Source organism: Panthera tigris, chromosome B4, assembly GCF_018350195.1.
Source record: "Panthera tigris isolate Pti1 chromosome B4, P.tigris_Pti1_mat1.1, whole genome shotgun sequence".
Classification (NCBI taxonomy): domain Eukaryota; kingdom Metazoa; phylum Chordata; class Mammalia; order Carnivora; family Felidae; genus Panthera; species Panthera tigris.
In genome coordinates this window covers 6867248-6887165 of record NC_056666.1, presented here as the reverse complement: position 1 = coordinate 6887165, position 19918 = coordinate 6867248, and the positions used below count along the sequence as shown (strand labels likewise).

The following is a 19918-nucleotide window of genomic DNA, read 5'->3' as shown; positions in this document are numbered from 1 at the left end:
CTGCCCTCACAGGGCCCACAGGCCAGCCGAGGATGCAGACAAGTAAAGAGGCAGTAACATAGAGTGCTACGTGCTAGGATGAGGAAAATAAAGGGCTCCGAGAATGCCCAGCGGATGTGATCTGACTCAGATGGGGGAGTCTTTCCCAAGCTGACATCTACACTGGTCTTGAGGATGAGTTTGGAGTTGGTCCGCCAGTGTGGGAGTTGGGCAGGGTTTGGGGGTACAGGTAGGAATAGGGAGGAAGTTCTAGACAAGGGTGAGGAAAACATAACACCCTAGGGGGTCTGCGAGCGGTCCAGGACCACGAGGGCTATAGAATTTAAGAATTCAAGGAATTGGGGTGGAGAATCAGCAGGACAGATCACGAAGGACCTTTACGAGCACTCAAGGGTGCTAGATTCGGATTGTTCTTGAAGGTATCAGAAGGCCTCTCCAGCTACCTTCCTGATCATCGTCTTTGTCTTCTACTGCAGGCTCTGACGCCTGCCTCCCCAAGTTCTCTTTCCACTGCCCTTTGGTTGCTTCTACCAAGACAGTACAATGGCTAACTGTGGATGCTTCTCGACCTCCCTGTCCTGGAGAGCACAGGCTCTTGGATACCCTCTACGGGGCTCTTACCTGAGCACAAGGGAAATACAGACATACACCTAGGACATGGCAAAAGGGGAAAGGAAACTTTAGAAATCTCACAAGGAACATTGGCCCTGGAACTCACCATTAGCCCAGATCTTTCTCTTGGTTGTTCCATCCACCCAGCCCCACAACCTCCCTGCTTTCTTTGACAGTTTAATTACAAAGGGCCTTCGAAGGTTATCCAAAACTCCCATTCTGTGGTTTTCTACTGTACTTCATAGAAGGCCTAGAAGAACCTTTCTGGGACAAGGACATGAAACCCAATGACCCTCTGTTTAGTTGTCTTCCTATGAAAAGATAATGCTTAGTAACACTTAGAGACACATGACTGTGGTCCATTCTCTGCAACTCAACACTTGCCTTGACCGCTAGGGGCCGCCCGGAAGCCAGGGCGTCTGTTCAACAAGGAACAGTTGTTTGGCCTCAGCATGGTGCTTCTCCTAGACTGTTTTTACCCACCTCAAGTTCACCGGCTTTCTCTTCTCTGTTCACGTCATACATCACCACCAGCTCTCCATCTACCACGGTCTCAGAGCAATTGAAGCATTTTCTTTGCTGCGCCACAGTGGGCTTGAAGGAAACATGTGCCTGGAAAGAATGGTGATGTCAGAGCCCCGCCTCTGCACCTGTCCCTTCCCAGAGGAGGGGCTGACAGCCGCACACAGGTAAAGAGGCACTGCCCAAGGCCTGATGGCCATCCTCTACCCAGGAACCACTGATTGTCCCATTTCCAATGCAAGGGACAGTGCCAGGCACGTGAGGGAGTATCTGCCAGCCTGTGGCGCTGTTGCCCAAGGTTTAGGACTTTTCTTTTTTTTTTAATATGAAATGTATTGTCACATTGGTTTCCGGTTCAGGACTTTTCAAGATAGCCAAAGAATGCCTCCCTTCCCCCACCAGAGAGATGGCTACCAGCTTCGAGAATGAGTTTGTGAAAGGTTCTTAGAGGAACTGGCCTCCTCCACTGTTGGTTATTATTGGCCTTGAAGTAAAGAGAATTAAGCGGAGGATCTCTTGCTATGACTGAGACCATTTATGTGGAAGCTGTCTTTTGGCTACTGGTCAAGCAGATGACTTGAGGGACATGGGGCCCCCAAAGGGAAAGTCAGTGGTCAAAACGCAATGAGACAGTTGGGAGTTGTGTTCTGCAGACCCTGGGGAAGACCCTCGATTTTGCTCAGAGGTGCCTGTTCCTTCACAGAGCTCAACACCTGAACTCTTTTCTGTTCCCCAGAGCACAGGGAGGGAAGAGAACTCATGAGCTAGTAGCCACTTAGACCCTTTGCAATGGGCAATACTTGTGATACCTTCTGCTGTCCTTTAGATAGCACTGGAACACCATCAAAATGACCATCAAATGTGTCAGGAACATGAAGAAATTTTATTCCCTGGGGTTCGATAATCCACACGTCTACCTGGAGAAGGGAAAGCAAATTATTCTAAGCCTCAAGGCTTTTTGAGCAAAAACTACAATTACTACATCCTCTGCTGTAAGTTTTCCCAGAGACAACCCAGCCTGGTTCCATGATCACTTCCTCATGGTCCTTAACTTCTGTGGGATATGACTCATCTCATGTGATGGGCAACTCAGTTCTTCCTTTCTAGTACTTCATTCCTCCGGGCTTAATGCCCCGTTTCTATCCTATTCCAGTTTTGGGGGGCTGTTGTTGTTTCTAAGAGTCTTCGTGCTGTTAAAGGGGGGAAGAAAAGGAAAGCCATTTCTAAAGGATTCTGCAGTTACTCTGTGGCTCTCTCCTGGGCTTTTTCATGTCTTTTCTATCTACCTGCTTTGGGCAGAGCTAAATAGGGCATCCCCTTGGGTGATCTTTGGAAAAACCATAATCCTGGCTTCCTCTCTATAGACCCTACATGGTCCGCTAAGCACTTCACATGTATGAACTCATTTAACTCTTATCGATAATGTTACTGTCTATTACCGTTTTATTTGTTATTGCTCATTCAGAGTGACCCAGTTCATAAGTGGCTGAGGCAGGCTTCAAACCCAGGGCCCAAGCCCCTAATACTTTGTACACCGCTTCCTATCCTCCAATAGCTCCCGCTCTGTCTTTCCGGTAGATATCGCCAAACTATCCATCAGCCCCATGCCACAATGCCACAATGTTTTCCACGAGATGTCCCTTCTTTTGCACACGCCTGCTTTCGTGTGAGGTCGTCAGATACAGTCGTGTGCACATTGGTTTCCTTACTGCCTCTTCCTCATTTAGGATCCTTTGCAACAGTGATGAGCTATCTCCCCTTTGGAAGTACCTGCCTTTGGAATCATGTCAAAATTCCCGCTGATTTTTTCAAATCTGCTTTCATAAAGTCATGGACACTTGTCTAAGCAGAGCCAACATTTTCTTTCTTGGTAGTTACAAGATGGGAACTTAATTTGCCTCCACAATTCCCATTAGCTCCAGATTCTCCATGTTGGTAAGGATTAAATCTACACAGAATCGGGTCAGTCAGTCACCCCAGGACAGTCTGACCCACTCATTGCTGGCAGTTGATTAAGCAGCTCTTGAAGGTCAGGGAGAAAAGCCGGAAATTGACAGAGAACTGGGGCTCTGCTTTCATTCTCCCATAAGATTCTACCTGTGAACAAGTGTAGAGTGAGTCACTTGCCATATTTGTTGACTTTTCGGTAAGGAACACAGGAGTTGGAATAAAACATTTTCCCAAGATTTGATACATACAGCTGGGGGGTTGGGGTGGGGGTTAAAAAGAGATGTGTTCCCCGCAATTCCTGTATTTCCAGTCCTTCCGATGGTGATTAGAAACCTTTTCTGGAATAAGCACAGGGAGAAGGTCTAACTTTATGATTTCTCCTTCATTTATCTTTGGATGAAATCAAGTCTCTTTAGAAACTGAAATATTTCATAGACTATTTGGGCTGGAAAGTACCTTAAAAACCATCTAGTCCAACCTCTTATTTCCCAGATGAGAAACTGAAGGCCGGGAAGCAGGTTTGGCCAGAGTGCCAACTCTGGACCAGAACTCGGAAAACTTGCCACCGGGTCTAACGCCCTTGCTAATATTCTAAGACTCCACCTGTCTTGTTTTAAAAACAAGGAATTCCTGACAGCGTGGGAAGTTTAAGGATGAACAAACATTTCAGAAATACAAGAAAGATTTATGTGCTACTCGGTATGTGTGTTAAGAATCATTATCTTCATGGACTCAAACTCAAATTCTTGCATTGGTAGCATAGAATGTAGTCTGGGATGCAGTCAGACATAGTTCCAGATCTTAATGGTTTCCTAGGTCTGGTTCCTTAGGCAAGTTATTTATATAAATCTGCAAGTCAGGGCTAATGAGACCTACTTTGTAATTTGTGGGGAGGAGGGGTGCCTGGGTAGCTCAGTCGGTTAAGTGTCCGGCTCTCGATTTCCGCCCAGGTCATGATCTCACAGTTTGTGAGTTCAAGCCCCACATCTGTGCAGAGCACAGAGCCTGCTTAGGATCCTGTTCCCCTCTCTCTCTCTGCCCCTCACCACCTCAGAATAAATAAACTTAAAAAAAAAAGTCCCTGTTCGTTATGAGTGGCAGGTGCTTCACACATATGATTTGTGGGGAGGAGTCAATCACGTAGAATATGCCTTCTCCTACCATTAACTCAGTTACTAATTAATATTATTAACCACCTCGGTACTTGCATCACTATAGGCAAGATGCTGATCGTATCTATTTACCATGGGATTCAAGCATTGAGCAAGAGAATGGGGGTGACAGGCCTACATTCTTCATCACTCCTAGTAAAATAACCAGGGTCACATTGTTGAGTTGTGCAGAGCCGCCAGCCAGGACCATCAAGGATGCTGGGAGGTGGCCCATAACCCACTTGCCAAGTCACGATGTGGCCTTTGCCAGGAGGAAGGGCATCTTATCCTATTTTTCACAAAGGCATGGTATGTGCCAGAAGGGGCACTTAAAAGAACTGAGTGGCATCGAGAGCAGGCTGATGCCACACAGCGGTCACCAGAAGAAAGTGTGTTCTGTTGGTCAGTTACGCAACTTTCCAAATCAGGATACAAATTTCGCCAGGATCAGATCATCCCCTGGAGTCTTCTCGGTCTGAGGGCCATTCACAGCCTATCTGCCAAATGCAGAGGCAGATTGGATTGGATGCTCTCCTGGGCTGCTTCTGGCTCTGCTCTGCCTCCTACACAAAATGTTCGTGTGATGTCACAAAGCTTCAAACTCCCTAAAGGGTTGTCTCGGTTCGGAGGGCAACAGGTGAAGTCAAGTCAGCAATGGTGAGCTCATATTGGTAAGGAAGTGGGGGGCGGGCAGAGGAAGAGAACTAGCTTCACTGAGTCCTTATCATTTGCCACCCATTGCCATAAATTACACGGAAAATATGTTATCGTACCCTTCCTGCAGATGAAAAAACGGACGCTCAAGATAACGAGTCCCGCGTTAGCAGGCCAGCGTAATGACTGAATGGCACTCCCCCCACAAAGACCCCCGAAGCCATGTCTACACGTCTGGAAACTGTGAACGTTACCTCCTTTGGAAAGAGCATCTTCACAGATGAAGTTAAGGTAAGGATCTCGAGACGAGATCCTCCTGTACTACTCAGTGGACTCTAAATCCAAGGACAAGTTTTCTTATAAGAAGAAGGCAGAGGACAATGTGAGACACGTAGGGGAGCACATGGTGTGGCCACCAAGGCAGAGATCGGAGAAGTGTGGCTAGGAGGCCGCAAGTCAAGGAGTGCCAGTGGCTGCCGCACGCCGAGAGAAGCCAGGATTCTCCCCCTAAGCAGTTAGGAGGAAGGCCCTGCTAACACCTTGAGTTCAGATTTGTGTCCTGAAAATAAATTCCTGTTGTTTCAAGCCGCCCAGCTGTGGTCATTTGTTAGGGCCACCCCAGGAAATGAACACAACTAATAAGGAGCTGGGCTGGCATTGAAATCCATAAGGAAGTGCCCTCCTTATGGGTGGACTCCAAACCCATATGCTGATCAGTGCCCCTCACTGTCTTGCTGAGTCGAATGCATCCAGCATCCCCAAGGGGTGGTGACCGGGAGAAAAGCACAGGTGGGGGATAGGAGCCTTCAGGGGAGGGCGTCACCGCACGCCCTGCAAATCTTGGCTCACCTCCAAGTGTTTGGCCAGTCGTCCGGGCTGCAGATGGAGTCTGTGCTCATAGGATCCCAGCTTCCTCCACTTGACTTCCTGGTAATGAAGTTCGAACTGCACCTTCGCTCCGGGGAGGACGTTTACTTCGGTTTTGAAGTTTTCCATGTCAAGAGCCCTGCTCCTGAAAGTTTAACACCCCCGACGTAAGTCCCCAAATGCACGAGGGAGAGCAAGACCCCACGTCTATGCACAGGGCATCTAGGCTTTTCTGGGCAATGAAGCCTGCTCCAGTGTTCGTGAAAGTGAACAGGAGGTACAACAGACATCACTGAAACTTCCAGGTAACTTTAATTCCACCAACAGCTTAGTCTCCTCTCCCGCCTGATCGTTTTCTTCCAGAGCTTCTTACAGATTTGAGTGCCCTCTGCTAGTTATCGATCCCCATTCCACGCCAGGAACTTGACAGGCGTCATTTCTAACACAGCGGCTCTGCAGGACGGGTATCAGTACCCTCATTTCCCAGATGATAACAGATGAAGCTAACAGATTATTAGCAACCTGCTCAGGACCACTCAATTGTGGGGCCAGGACTCAAACCCAAACTCAGATGGTTCCAGAGACCGCACGCATTTCCTCTGAGGCATTTGAGCCTCATTCCAGAGGCTCTTTCCGTTTGTGAAAGTTTGCAGAAAGAAGAAATCTATTATTGCATCAAGTGGGATATGCATTTCCAGCATAAGCCCTGATGTAAACACATACACGTCAAGGTTACCGCGATCGTTGATTGAGGTGTTTAGTTTTAAAGAGGAAACAGCACGGTTAGCAAGTGAGGATGATGTGGGCGTTAGGAGCAACCATGAGTGATTTTTAAAAATTAAATGGGATTGAGTGGGAGGAGCCACGGATGAGCCGAGCTGGCCCCGCCCTTACCTCACCAGCCCGGCGGTCTTGCCTTTTGCTCTCGCCTGAGAGTACAGCGCTCGACCCACTGTCTTCTCCTTAATTGAACTCGTGAATGTTGTGCCGTCTACGGTCCTAAAAAATGACAGGGGGCCACTGAGTTGTCCCGAGTAGCAGTCTTAGCAAAGCAAACTAAAGACAAACAACCCACCTTGGAGGATTTAGTGAATGGGGGCAATTCTCATGTTGCACCTAGAAGTAACAAGAAGAGAGGCATCTGCCTATGTCACGGTCAGGAGTCCCTTTATCTGGGAGGGTGATTTAAGAGGTAGGCGCCCATCCTGAGAGCTTCCCCTCTGGAGTTGCTGCGTGTGTTTACAATCACTCCGCATCTTCAAGTTTTACCCTTCAGATTAAGCTGTGTTCCCTTTGGGTATCCCTTTTGAATTAGAAATGTGCCCAGGGGAGGTGACTGAGAAATCACTGGTTGTCTGGCTTACATTTGTTCAGAAAATTCTTCTTCTAAGAGCCTGGAGGCGTCACACTGCCCTGCAAGGGTGGGGAAGAGGAAGGAAGGAGGACGGTGCTGGGGAATCCCTTAGCACATGGGTGTTTATCCCTCTAACATCTCCCTCGGGGACCTCTGGCTTCCTTCTCCTTCTCCATCTTTACCTGCCCCACTTTAAGTGCTTGTCATCTACTGCGTACCAAGTTAATGATGGGTCAGAGCCATCAAATTACAGGATCTCAGAAGCAAAATGGCGCCCATGGCACTCAAAGGGATAGTGCCTCTCACCAAGGAGGTATTTAGAAACGCGTGGAGAAGTCTTTTGTTGTGCCGATGACCGAAAGTACTGTTGGCATTATGGGAGGGGACCCAGAATGCTAGACCTTCTGCAGGTGTGACGGCCAGTGTCCCATCCCAGGAGCCACTGGCATGCTTGGTGAGGCACGCGTGAAGGCCGCTTCTTCAGATGAGAGAAATCAGAGCCAGGGGACAGTGACTTCCTTGCTCAAGGTCACACAGTCGGTCAAAAACAGAGCTAGAACTAGACCCATGTGTCCAGATCTGCCCTACTCCCCAACAACCCAATCTCAGTTTCAAAGACCGAAAAATCTTTAAGACAAAAGGAAGTTATCTCTAGCAGGAGAATATTTGCAACCTTGATAAAAGGAGCAGAAGAAATGTTTTGACCAGAGACGAGGACTTGGCAACTCATGTAGAATTCTCTGGTCTCACAAAGTCATCCCTGACTAGAGAGAGACCAAAGTAAATGTATGTCACAGTTCTATCATCCTTTGTCACCTCAAATCTTCTATGCAATGAGATGGAAAAGAAAGAAAAGAATGAAAGAAAACAGAAAGAAGCGATGTCTAGAATAAATGCTGGTTATGTGGTTGAGAAACAAAAATTTAGTAGAAGAGTTTAAAGACGATTTTTCAGACACAGTATCATGTTATACTGCTACATAAAAGCTCTTCCTTCTACATTTTTGTTTTTAGAACAGGCTGCCTAAAATTAAAAAAAATAAATAAATTTCTTGGGGCACCTGCATGGCTCAGTGTGTTAAGCATCTGACTTCGGCTCAGGTCATGATCTCATGGTTTGTGAGTTTGAGCCCTGCGTTAGGCTCTGTGCTGACAGCTCAGAGCCTGGAGCCTGCTTCGGATTCTGTGTCTCCCACTCTCTTTCTGCCCCTCCTCCACTCACTCACTCTCTCTCTCTCTCTCTCTGTCTCAAAAATAAACACTAAAAATTTTTTTACAGAAATAAAAAATAAAAAAATTTCTAAGCCAATTCAAAGGATATCAAGCCAAAGTCACCTGACACCTTTTCCCCACCTACTTTGCTTGGTTTAGAAAATATGATTATCATGCTCTGCCATTTTTAGAGGCCAAGGTGCGTGGTATTTGAACGCTTCATTCATTCACAGTTATTGTTGGTGACCTTGGTATATGAAAGACCAAAGCTGATGAGAAGTATCTCAATCTAATATCTTAGTAAAAAAAAAAAAAAATAGGCAGACTGTATGCAGAGCCGTGTGCTCTGTGCTGGGCACAGGACATGGGAAGGACATGGCCGGGTGGGGCACACTGTGGGGATGGCCACCTAAGTGATCGGGGGTACAAAGCCATCCAATCACTTGGAAGAATAAGCGATGTTTAGCCTTGATAAGTGAAGCCACCAGGCGGGACAAGATAATTGGACTTCACTTTAGAAAGCACTGGAGCAGTTGAAAAATATTTTTTGTTATGGAAATCTTTAAATATACAAAAATAGAACAATATAAGAAACCTCCATGAAACCATCCCTGAGCCACACCGTTATCAGTCAGTACTCAGCTGGTCTCAATTCACCTGTACCCCTACTCGACTATTTTGAAGCCAATCTCAGACAGCATATCATTTCATCCTCGAACACTTCAGTATGTATTTTGCAGAGAATTAGGAAAAGAAAATGTTTTGTGAGTGGAACCAGAGCCGGTGGGTAGAAGCGGAACAGATTTCAGTGAAGTATGAGAAATCATTCTAACAGACCTGTCAACCATTGAGTGGATTGCTCTGGAAGGTAGTGAGTTTATCGTAAGGAGATATGCAAGTCAAACCTGAATGAGCCATTTGTCCTCAGCGTTAATTGAGGAATCCGATCACTGGACACGTGATTGGACTTAATCAGTAGTTCTCATATTTTTTCCCCATAGAGAAACAAATGACAGGAGACACAGAACTGCTCTGCACACATACTTGGTTTCCTACAAGCCACGGCTACTCCATATATCTCCCCCGAGAAAGCATGTTCAAGTGCAACTAAGAGTTGTTACCAGAGAGATAGCTTAGTTAGCTTTCATTTATGAGGCGTGAAAAGCAAATCCTTCACAAATTCTGATACTTTGAACAGAAACAAATCATGGGGACCCAGCCCACCATGACTCTTGACATCCAGTGGGTCCACAGCTCTGAGAGTGAGAACCACCAGAGCAGTTGGCCATTAAGGTCCACTCTAACTATGAGGGGGGTTGATTCTATGAGTAGAGCAAAGCCAATTTGTAGTCTGGATAGGAGTTACTCACATGGAAAAGTTGGAGATGAAGGCTCCTTTGGGAATCTGAACATCAAACACAACATTCTGAGGCCGTGGGGAGTTGTTCACCACTTTGGTCTGGATGAAGGTGTTGGCCATACGAGAAGTAATAGTGGACTGGACTTTATAGCTATAAAGAGTTACTTGATCAACATCGTCCTGTAATTGGTAAGAAAGCATAGGCGTACTCATGGCAAAATGGCACAGAACTTCGCCACATATTTGATGTTAACAGCACTACATTCTATCATGAACGATCCTCAGGCATTGCGAAGCATACGACTCAGGTATTACTAGGCTTTCTCCTCGCTTAGGATATTTCCCAGGCAGAAGCCTGCCTTTGTTTTAAGATCTCTGGAGATGCCTTTCAGCTCTATGGGTCTATTAATAATGACGTCTAAAGTGAGAATGCGAGTAGAAAATGGTTGTGGGAAGCAAGGTTGGAGCGAGAAAGTTCAGGCAATAACGTCAAATGCAGGGCCCTAGCAAAGGAAAGGATACGGGATCGCGGGTTTAGGGGACCCTGGCTGTGTCTTCAGAGTGGGGCGCAGCAAGGGGACAGTGGGGTGGAAATACACGTGTGGTCCCCATACTGCTACCTGCCTTCTTCCACCGTATCTGTTACGGGGCCATCTTCTCCCACTTTTCTTCTCCTTCCCCCAGTTCGAACAACATACAAACGGTAACACGCTGACGGGTGTGAGCAACCAATGGAACGTGGAGAGAAAGTATCATGTGGACGCGATGATTGGTCCCGTGCTCTGGATCCCCTTTCCCCACGCTGCTCTACAGACTTAAGGCAGCTCTAGTGTGAAAAATTACGGTATCTCAGTGTGCTCAAAGGCAAGGTACTAAAAGCCCACATCTTTCAGGAGATGCCTGAGAACTGCGAGCTTCTTCAGGACCATGGCAATGATGTGACCCATCACAAGATTTTGCTTGTTTCTCCAAAAGGATTTATTTCGATAGTAGGTGTCACGTGCCAAAGTCCATCAGCCAAGATTAAACCTCTGGACTCGGTAACAGCCAGCCAACTTCAAGCTACGACAAAATCCGGGCTACGTTACTTGTCCTTACTACCCCTTAAATGTATGCTTCTCAAAGTTTCTGTCCGTGCAGAGCAGGAAGCCAACGTAAACCACTTCCTTTTGATGTTTTCTCACCACAGGAAGGACTTCTTCGAACATCTCAGGGAATCGGGCCATGTTGTGTTGGGGAGCTCCTTCTCACAGTCCCGTTCCCCCCTCCAAAGCTGTTAGGTGTCATATTTTAAGTGAAAACGGCTAAGCTGGAATGAATACATGTGCTTGGATGAAGCCAGTGTTGTTGGCAAAACTTGAGACGGTTGAGAGAAACGACATTTTCAGCTCCTGGTGACATCTCTCCTGGCTACTCTCATGCTGAATTTCAGACACACTTCCAAACAGAATTGGGCAAGAGGATATTTCGCAAGTCAGGTAAATGCTCTCAGGGATAGAGACGAAGGAGGCAACCATATTGATCTCCAGATAATAGGTAACAGGAAAATCATTCCGGTGTTAATTTTTAACAAAATCAAAGTAAACTCACCATCGTTTCTCCAGATTCTCCGGAAATGCTTCTCTGTGAAAGGAAGTTAGATAATCATTCTTCAAAAGTGTGTTACTTATTACCTAGAGGACAAAAGCTGCTTTCTCTCAGTCAAAAAAAAATTTGTTTCCCTTCAATACTGATCTGTAATTGATTCACTGGAGCCAAGACATAAATGTCAAATAGTCTCGAATACTATTTTCCCAATGGTATGTTTCTCTGAACACATTTCCCAGCCACTTGGCAAGCACATCATTCTTTGATATAATGCTAGAACAAATATTTTTATTTTATTTTATTTATTCTTTTTTAATATGAAATTTATTGTCAAATTGGTTTCCATACAACACCCAGTGCTCATCCCAAAAGGTGCCCTCCTCAATACCCATCACCCACCCTCCTCTCCCTCCCACCCCCCATCAACCCTCAGTTTTAGAACAAATATTTTTAAATGAAAACATTCAACCAAACACACACTGAGTGGCCTGTATCACCTTTATCCTGTTTTATTTATTTATTTTTTATTTAGTTGAGTGGTGATCTGGATGCTGGGGCTCTGGGCATGCCGTTCACAAGGTCTATAAGTGCTTTGCCTTACAGGGTCCCTTGTCCCCCCACCCACCCCACCCCACCCCACCCCCATCCTTCAGACCTCAGCCTGGGGGAATTTTGTCAGTCAAGCTCTCTCATGGCCCCCCACCCCCAAATCCAGGTACGCTTCCTTTAAGTTTTCATGGCAGCTGAATTCTTCCTTCCAAGCGAGACAGCGTGGACGTGTGTCTGTCTCTTCCATTGGGCTCAGCTACATGAGGGTAGGGATTTCGAGGTATTTCCTCTCTGGGGCCAAGAGCAGTGACTGTCATGTGAAAAATCCTGTACTTCAACTGCCATGTGAGGGAATTATCCACATGAAGGATTGTCCTCTGGACACGGAAAGCCGAATGGGTTTAAAGCAAAGGGTGAACACCTAATGTCTGTTGAACTTTAACAGAATAAGTCAGGTGCTGGATATAAGGCTAGTTATGCTAATTTGGGATGAACTGAGGTTTTGGGGCAGTGTTCTGTGACGTCATGAGGTCAACAGTTACCCTCTTCTGAACTTTTTGAATGTAATTTTCAGTGACGAGAAGAAGTTTTCCCTCTTGTGGCCGGATGGCATGAGAACTTGCCTATTGGGTTTCAATACTACTGGTCTACAAGAAACCTGGACTTTCAGAGACTCAAAAAGTCACATCCGTACAAAATAAGCCGTTGGTCAGCTTCGTGTGGTGTCTATGAAACACCCCCATTCCCAGCACGTGGCCTCCATGCAGGAGAAGCCACACCCTGGCTGGCTTCCCTGGAGAACTCACCCCCAAGAGTTAAAGGACGCATCTGTGCTGTTGCTGGCGGCCTCCAGGATGCAGCCTTGGACATGGCCGGTCCCCCAGACTCTGAGCTACTCCCCACCGCAGCAGTGACTGCCCCAGGAGGATGTGTGCCCAGGGGGAGGTATCTGCCACCCCCGGGAGAAGAAATGCCCTCCCTAAGAAGAAATCCTTCCTTATGAGGCAGTAACATCATCCCATAGTCTTAAAATTAGAAGGAAACACATAGCTCTTCATCCTTTAAGGAACTAAGGTGACCATTATGATAAAAAATAAAGCTCTGAGACCATTTAGCAAGAAGCATCTTAATCTTTTCCCTCCTTCGGTCGTGATCTCTTTCACTCGTCCCTTTCGAGACTGAGGCTTACTGTACCTGAAATCTCTGTTTCTCTGGTGCAAACTGAAATTTCCCCGGGGCCAGCTCCACGAGATCTCCATATTCTGCAAACTTAGAAAAGAATTTAGGATATTTATTTCTATTAATAAAAAAGATTCAGAGCAAAGGAGGCAGCGAGGGACAGGCATAAGGGATTCATTCATTATGCTTTGCTATCTTGTTTCCTATAACTCTGGGAAATCCCATTTTTTAATACAATGACTTCTTTAATGTTTTTATGTTTGCTAGTTATGTCTCAGAGGTGACAAAATGGAAGCTGTTATCCTCCAATTTGTTGGACGAAGGAACACATTTTTTAGTCTGCCAGAAGACGATGGGGACATTCAGGGGGGGGTCACTGCAACCCAGTGATCAGGGAGGTGCCTGGGGGAGGCATGGGGTAGATCTTGGCATCAGCAAATGTGTGAGTGGATAAATATGTCCATACGTCTCCTCCAATTTAAAATGTTGATAGGAAAGGAATGCACAAACACATTTGGGTATCTTGGCTTGGATCCCTGGCTCTGTCAGTGAGATTTCCAACACCCTCCGGGGGTTCTTAAGGTGTTGGAAAATAAGATCGTTTCTAAGCAGACAGAGTGATTCCCCCCGCACCCCTGCCATCCCGTTCTTTGGCATTTTTGTGGGTAATCCACTCTGCAAGTATTACAAAGCCTCTGCATCTCCTACGATATTCCCATAACACACATTGCTTTTCTGGCGTCAGAATAACTCTTGCGTGACATTCAAAATGACTCAGTCCAAAACTTCCTTCTGTTGGCGATGGCCAAGGATCTGAAGTAGAAGCCTTGAACTCCCTGGAAATAATTCCTGCCATCTGCCAGCCTGCAGGCCATCTCCTCCCAACAGGAATATTTAAAGTGCCCTCACTACAGGACTCATGGTTCACATGGGTATGAAAACCAATAGTGTTAATGACTTTTCTTATACTGATAGCGATGTGTCATCCTCATCCAGCTAATAATTATTAAGTGCTTCCTAGAGCTTGCATTGTGCTAGGTAGTTTACATATGTCATTGAATTCCTCTAGTACCTTTGGGGTGGGTCAAGGATCCCCATTTTTCAGATAAGGAGTAGGCAGCTGGGTTCCATAGATGGCGCCCCGTGGGGCCGGTCCATTGAATTTGACTTAATACTCATGCAAATCCCATTAATGCTTTCAAAGGTAAGTACACATTCCAGTAATTAGAAAAGCGAACACTCCTACCCAGATGAATTTTACCACAAATTTCCTTTCCGCACAGACCATAGTCCTTAAATAGCAATGGCCACAGACTACTGGGCAAATGCACAGGGCAACGACAAGGGGTTTTCTGGAAGTACTTACTTCTGGAAGTCCACTGGTGGGGATTTCGAAGCCTCGTGTTACAGAAACGAAGAAGCAGACGAGAAGGCACGTGAGTCGACTCATTTTGCTGGGTGGCTTTGCCAAGCTCTCCGTGCAGGGTCTCGGGAGAATTCCACTCCTCGCTGAACCCAGTTCAAAGGAACAGCAGAAGAGTGTGTTTTTTAAAAGAAGAAAAAAGAAGAAGAAAGCTCTCAAACTTTGTTCAAAAACGGGACAAATATTTGTTCTGGAGTTCAAACTTGCGCCGTGGGGGTGGATCGGACACCCAGAGGTTATTCAAACAGCAAAGCCAGAGGTAGTCAGTGGGCTGTGAGGACAAGTCAGGGTCAGATGGATGTGCTTTCCTTGCCTTTTGCTGATTTCTGTTCATCTCAGAATCAGAGGGACCTGAAGATCAGCATCATCCTCTTTCACGGACCAGGTGGGGAACTATATGGAGAGAGAGAGTCAGAGAAATAGCGTCAGTGTAAAGTTTCTGGAAACGAAGCCCTTTTATTCAAATGAAAGCAGGAGAAGTTTAGCACAAGTGGAGAAAGAGACACACTGGTTTTCTGAGCAAAGCATTCACTGCTAGCCTGTTCCCCTCTGTCTCTGATAACTGAGGATCCACTGCAGTAAAGCACCGGGCACACAGCCGTGCCAGGTACAAAGGCACGCTCTTCAGTGGGGATGTTTCACGAGTGTCTTTGACTCAGAGGACAGTGTCTGTTCTTGTGGCTGTCCCTGATCAGCCTCACTCAGGTCCGTGGAAAAATTAATTCTCCTCAGTTCCAGAATCAGAGAAAACCCAGTCTGGAAACACTGTGGATGATTGCTTCCCATTTGTGGTCTGGAGATAATAAAATACTGTCAGCTAAGAGGTACTGAGGCTTTCTGGTGTCAGGCATTTTTACTTATTATCTTTAACTCTCTCTCTCTTTTTTTTGAATCTATACAAGAACCGTGCGAGGTATGTGCTATATTTATCCTCCTTTATAATGGAGGAAAATAAGGCTAAGTAATTTATTCCACATCTCACGGTAAGTGGAGACACAGATCCAGCAAGGTTGGCCTGACCCCAAGCACTTTGCTCTCCATGGCCACGCAGGCTTAGGAGAGGTAACCTGCCGTCCATCACTGGGATCCAGTGTTCCAGGTGTGAATCTAGACGAGAATTCACCTGAAGTCCCCAACCTGCATGGTAAGTCTACTTGATGAGTCTTTCTCTTGAGTTTCTATTCCAGACATTTGCTTGAACAAGGGTCATGCCGTGGACCCCAGTTTGGTCAGCAGGGGACCTGAGCCCCCATGCCTTTTCTGGTTTTCCTTCTCAGAGTAGAACCCATGGCTTCCTGCCTAATGTTCTGGGATCTAACACCTGGCCTTGGACTTGTAGCTGGAAATGACCACTCTCTAAAAGTCCACTCCCACGGGGGAACCTGCACCTGCATGGAACTAGGAAGTCTGCTTTGGCCTCAGACACGTGATGCTGGAGAGCTCTTTCCAGGGGATCCTATTCTGAGCACACCCAGCAGCTTCCCTCGAACCCAGAGACTCACTGTGAGAGTTACATCGAACACACGGCCATTGTCTGAGACAGCCGTGGATTTTGTTTAAAGGGAAAAGGTTTAAAAGTTTATTTCAGAAACAATGCAAAGGAAGAAAGAAAGTCAAAAACAATGCCCTGAAGAGAAATTTATATTGAAATATGCAGGATGGTACATAAAAAAACTACAATTTTATTTATAATATCCACGCACATGCCAAAAATCATTCAAAGTGTAGTTTCAAGTAGAATATACAATGCAAATTAAATTAAAAAAATTTGACAATTAAAAAAAAAAGTCAACCATACGCCGTCTCCATGAGACACTTCATCTCAATGAGACAAAAACAGACTAAAAGTTGATATTGCATTAAAATTCTGTTCATTTCAAAGACTTAAAAACAAAGAGGGTGTTACAAAGGGGGTGTCAGGTTAAAATAGATGTAGCAAATCATAACAAAAAGAAAGTCAGAAGAGAGAATTAAGTTTAAGATTAGAAATTAACAATTTGGAGGGGCACCTGGGTGGCTCAGTCGGTTAAGTGTCCCACTTCGGCTCAGGTCATGATCTCGTGGTTCATGAGTTCGATCCCCACGTCGGGCTCTGTGCTGACAGCTCAGAGCCTGGAGACTGCTTTGGATCCTGGGTCTGTCTCTCTCTCTCTCTGTCCCTCCCCCTCTCGCACTCTGTCTCTTGCTATCTCTCAAAATAAATAAACACTAAAAAATTTAAAAAAAAAAGAAATCAACAGTTTGGAGAAAACATGATAATAAAATACGTTTTTAAATTGGAAGACAGTGATCCATCAATGTGATTAATAAATGCAGAATATGTGAAAACAATTTAAAAGTGAAGATGAGGCATACAGTATTTTTTGTGAATTTTTTTTAATGTTTATTTTTGAGAGACAGAGCATGAGCAGGGGAGAGGCAGAGATAGAGAGGGAGACATAGAATCCGAAGCAGGCTCCAGGTTCTGAGCTGTCAGCACAGAGCCTGATGTGGGGCTTGAACTCACGAACCAGGAGATCATGACATGAGCTGAAGTCGGATGCTTAACGGACTGAGCCACCCAGGTGCCCCAAGATGTAGAGTATCAACATGAATTGACCAGTATGTCAAATTCATTTACATTAAATGTAAAATATTTATTAAAAATAGCCCGTAATATAGAGGTAAACAGAACAAAAAAACGGAGAGAGAAATAGAAAAATCACATAAAAAAATAATTGAGCCTGACCACTTTTTGGAACTTCACAGGATATACGATATCTGGACAACGTACTGAAAGTGACATCGTGGTTTTTAATTAATTCAATGAAGTAGATGTTGTTTTCACCCACAAATCTGAATTACACACTAAAAAAATTTTACAACCAATTTACCTTACTAAAAATAATAAATATTATCCTGGACCACATTTTCATACCAGGAAAGAATAATCCATAAGAGTGAAAAGGGGATTTGCCTAGGTGATTGAGGCTGTTATTACATAAGAAAATTTATCAAACTAAAACTTCAGCAACAAAAATACTAAAAATTTCTCACTCTCAATAGCTATTGAGAAGTCACTCAATAAATTACAAAATCTATTTCAGGTGAAAGTGCTTAAAACATTAATCTCAGGAAGCTTTTTTTTTTTAATATACAGGAAGAGTGCATGTGTGTGTGAGTGTGTGAGTGTGTGTGTGTGTGTGTGTGTGTGTGTGCGTGTACACATGTATAAAACCAATACTCAAACTGGAAAAAATCAAGAAACACTATGCAGAAAAGTCACTTCTCTTAAAAAGAGAAACCACAAGATTAGTTTTTGTTGAGGGTGTGATTCCTAATGTAGAAAATTTAGAGACTCTCATTAAAAAATTTACTAGAAGTAGCAAATCTGTTTGCCAAACAGCAAGGTACACAGGTGAACCCACAAAATCAGTTACATTTTTCTTTACTAGTGATTGCCCTAGAAATGGCACAAAAGAAGTACCTTTTTACTAAGTGTATCAAAAGCACATAGACATTTAAGTCAGGACAGAGATTTATAACAAGAACCATCTTAAACTTTGGTAAAATAAAGGAGTTTATAGAACTGGAAAACTCTACAGGATGAAAAGACAAAAGTCAAAGAAACATGGTTTGAAACCACTAAGAATTATGCCCCATGTTTTAGGTTTTAAAATTCATTACAAAGCACAAGTTAAAAAACACCTATGGTGTGATGCTTAAAAGTATAGATGCTGATCAATGGAATAAAATAGTGACTCCAGAAATACATGTCATATAGAATGTATTACAGACCCGTAGCAACAAAACACTAGGGAATGAATTCAGTCCTTCATAAATGCTCCTGGAACAATTTGATAGAGGTATGAAAAAGAATCAACTGTAATCCATATCTCATGTGATATACAACAAAAATGTAAATGATTCAAAGAATTTCATGTTAAAAAGAGTAATGAAAACTGGCTACCTACTACGTGCTGGGTCTTTTTTGAGGCACCTGATAAAGGAAACAGTAGAACGAGTAAAATACACATGATTAGCAAAACTGGTTAAGGTTTACTAGGACCGACGAAAGCTGCAATCTGTCTTTCCCTGTCCTTTACAGAAGAGGGCACGGAGGTTCAGAGAGGTTAAGTGACTTGCTCAAGGTGGCGGAGGCAGGATGGGAACACGGGCTGAGGCTGGCAAGCCTCACAGAAGATGTGGCTCCTAGATGAGCAGAGACATAACATAGAAGGAAATGTAGACGTTACATTACATGGGTTAAACAATACTCAGATGGAAAACAAAAGCGGCTTTAATTTGCTATCAAACACATACCTTAGTCCTCTGATATCCGTGGGGACAAGTTCCAAGATCCTCAGTGGATGCTTGAAACCGTGGATAGTACTGAGCCTTATGTACGCTGTTGGTTCCTCTACATACATACCCACGATCAAGTTTAACTTACAAGTTCGGCAGAGTAAGAGAGGAGCAACAATAACTAACAATAACATAGAGCAATTTAACGAGATAGTGAAGTTCTGTACGTGTGGTCTCTCTCTTCTCTCTCTCAAAATGCCTTACGGTCCTGCACTCAGCCTTCCTGCCATGGCGTGAAATGACAAAATGCCTACGTGATGAGATGAAGCGAGGTGACGCAGGGGTCACATGTAGCGTGAGGCTGCTGTTGACCTTCTGACCTTCTGAAGATCCTCTTCTAGATCGTGGTTGAGATAGCGGGAAACCAAAACCGGGAAACTGGAACTCTGGATAAGGGGTGGGGGGGGGGGACTGCTGTATTCCACCAAAACACAGCTCAGACACTTACAAATGGTGCCGGGAGCTGTAGAGAAACGGATGATCACGGATTGCTTGGTGGCACAGAGACTGGCTCCATCTGTCTGGTGACCGACGTGGTACAAATATAAGCCATGAGCTCTAAAATCTTGCCACACTATCTCTACCCCAGAAACAAATTCCCGGGAAGTGATACAAAGGGGGAAAATTTTATAAAAAGTTTATACCAGTGAAATATGGACAAACAGCAAAGGGAGAAACGATCAGGGGCTAAGAGAGCCGCGCGCTGGGTTAACGAACTAGTTCATGTACCATAAACACCCTGATGGAGACCGACTGTCAAGTGGTTCAGCGTGGCAGTGCACAAGGACGTGGGAAGGGCAGACAGCACTCAGCAACCTGTGATAAACTGGAGAAGAGGACGTGGTTCTGGAAGGTATGGCCAACTCCCTTCGGGAAAGACGCCCATTTCACAGAGAAGACGTCACTTCCGTGGGTCTAGGAGGACGGGCAGGATTTGTCCAGGCTGACCATGGGAGAATGCCACCCAGGAAGGGAGCATAGGGGGTGCAGAGGCGGCCGGGGCATTCTGGGCGATGGGCGTCCCTCGGTCTGGCAGGAGATGGCCAGGGGCCCAGGTGCAGGAGAGCCGCATACGCCGCACCAAGGGACTCTCAACCCTGTGCTCTGGGCGCTGGGAGTCCAACGAGGATTTTTAGAAGGACAGAAGCAAGACAA

At 45.2% G+C, this 19918-nt stretch overlaps 1 protein-coding gene across 1 annotated transcript in view; it reads right to left on the bottom strand.

The window, feature by feature from the left end:
• ITIH2 (inter-alpha-trypsin inhibitor heavy chain 2) overlaps window positions 1–19918 on the bottom strand; it is a 47944-nt gene that overhangs the window by 20959 nt on the left and 7067 nt on the right. The window contains exons 2-10 of the mRNA XM_007081192.3: window positions 14733–14812; window positions 14363–14505; window positions 13012–13086; window positions 11272–11304; window positions 9692–9861; window positions 6651–6755; window positions 5739–5901; window positions 1944–2051; window positions 1096–1224 (exon numbers count right to left, since the gene is read on the bottom strand). Of these exons, the coding sequence (XP_007081254.2) occupies window positions 1096–1224; window positions 1944–2051; window positions 5739–5901; window positions 6651–6755; window positions 9692–9861; window positions 11272–11304; window positions 13012–13086; window positions 14363–14446 (867 nt within the window). The 5' untranslated portion in view covers window positions 14447–14505; window positions 14733–14812. The remainder of the gene's footprint in view (window positions 1–1095; window positions 1225–1943; window positions 2052–5738; window positions 5902–6650; window positions 6756–9691; window positions 9862–11271; window positions 11305–13011; window positions 13087–14362; window positions 14506–14732; window positions 14813–19918) is intronic.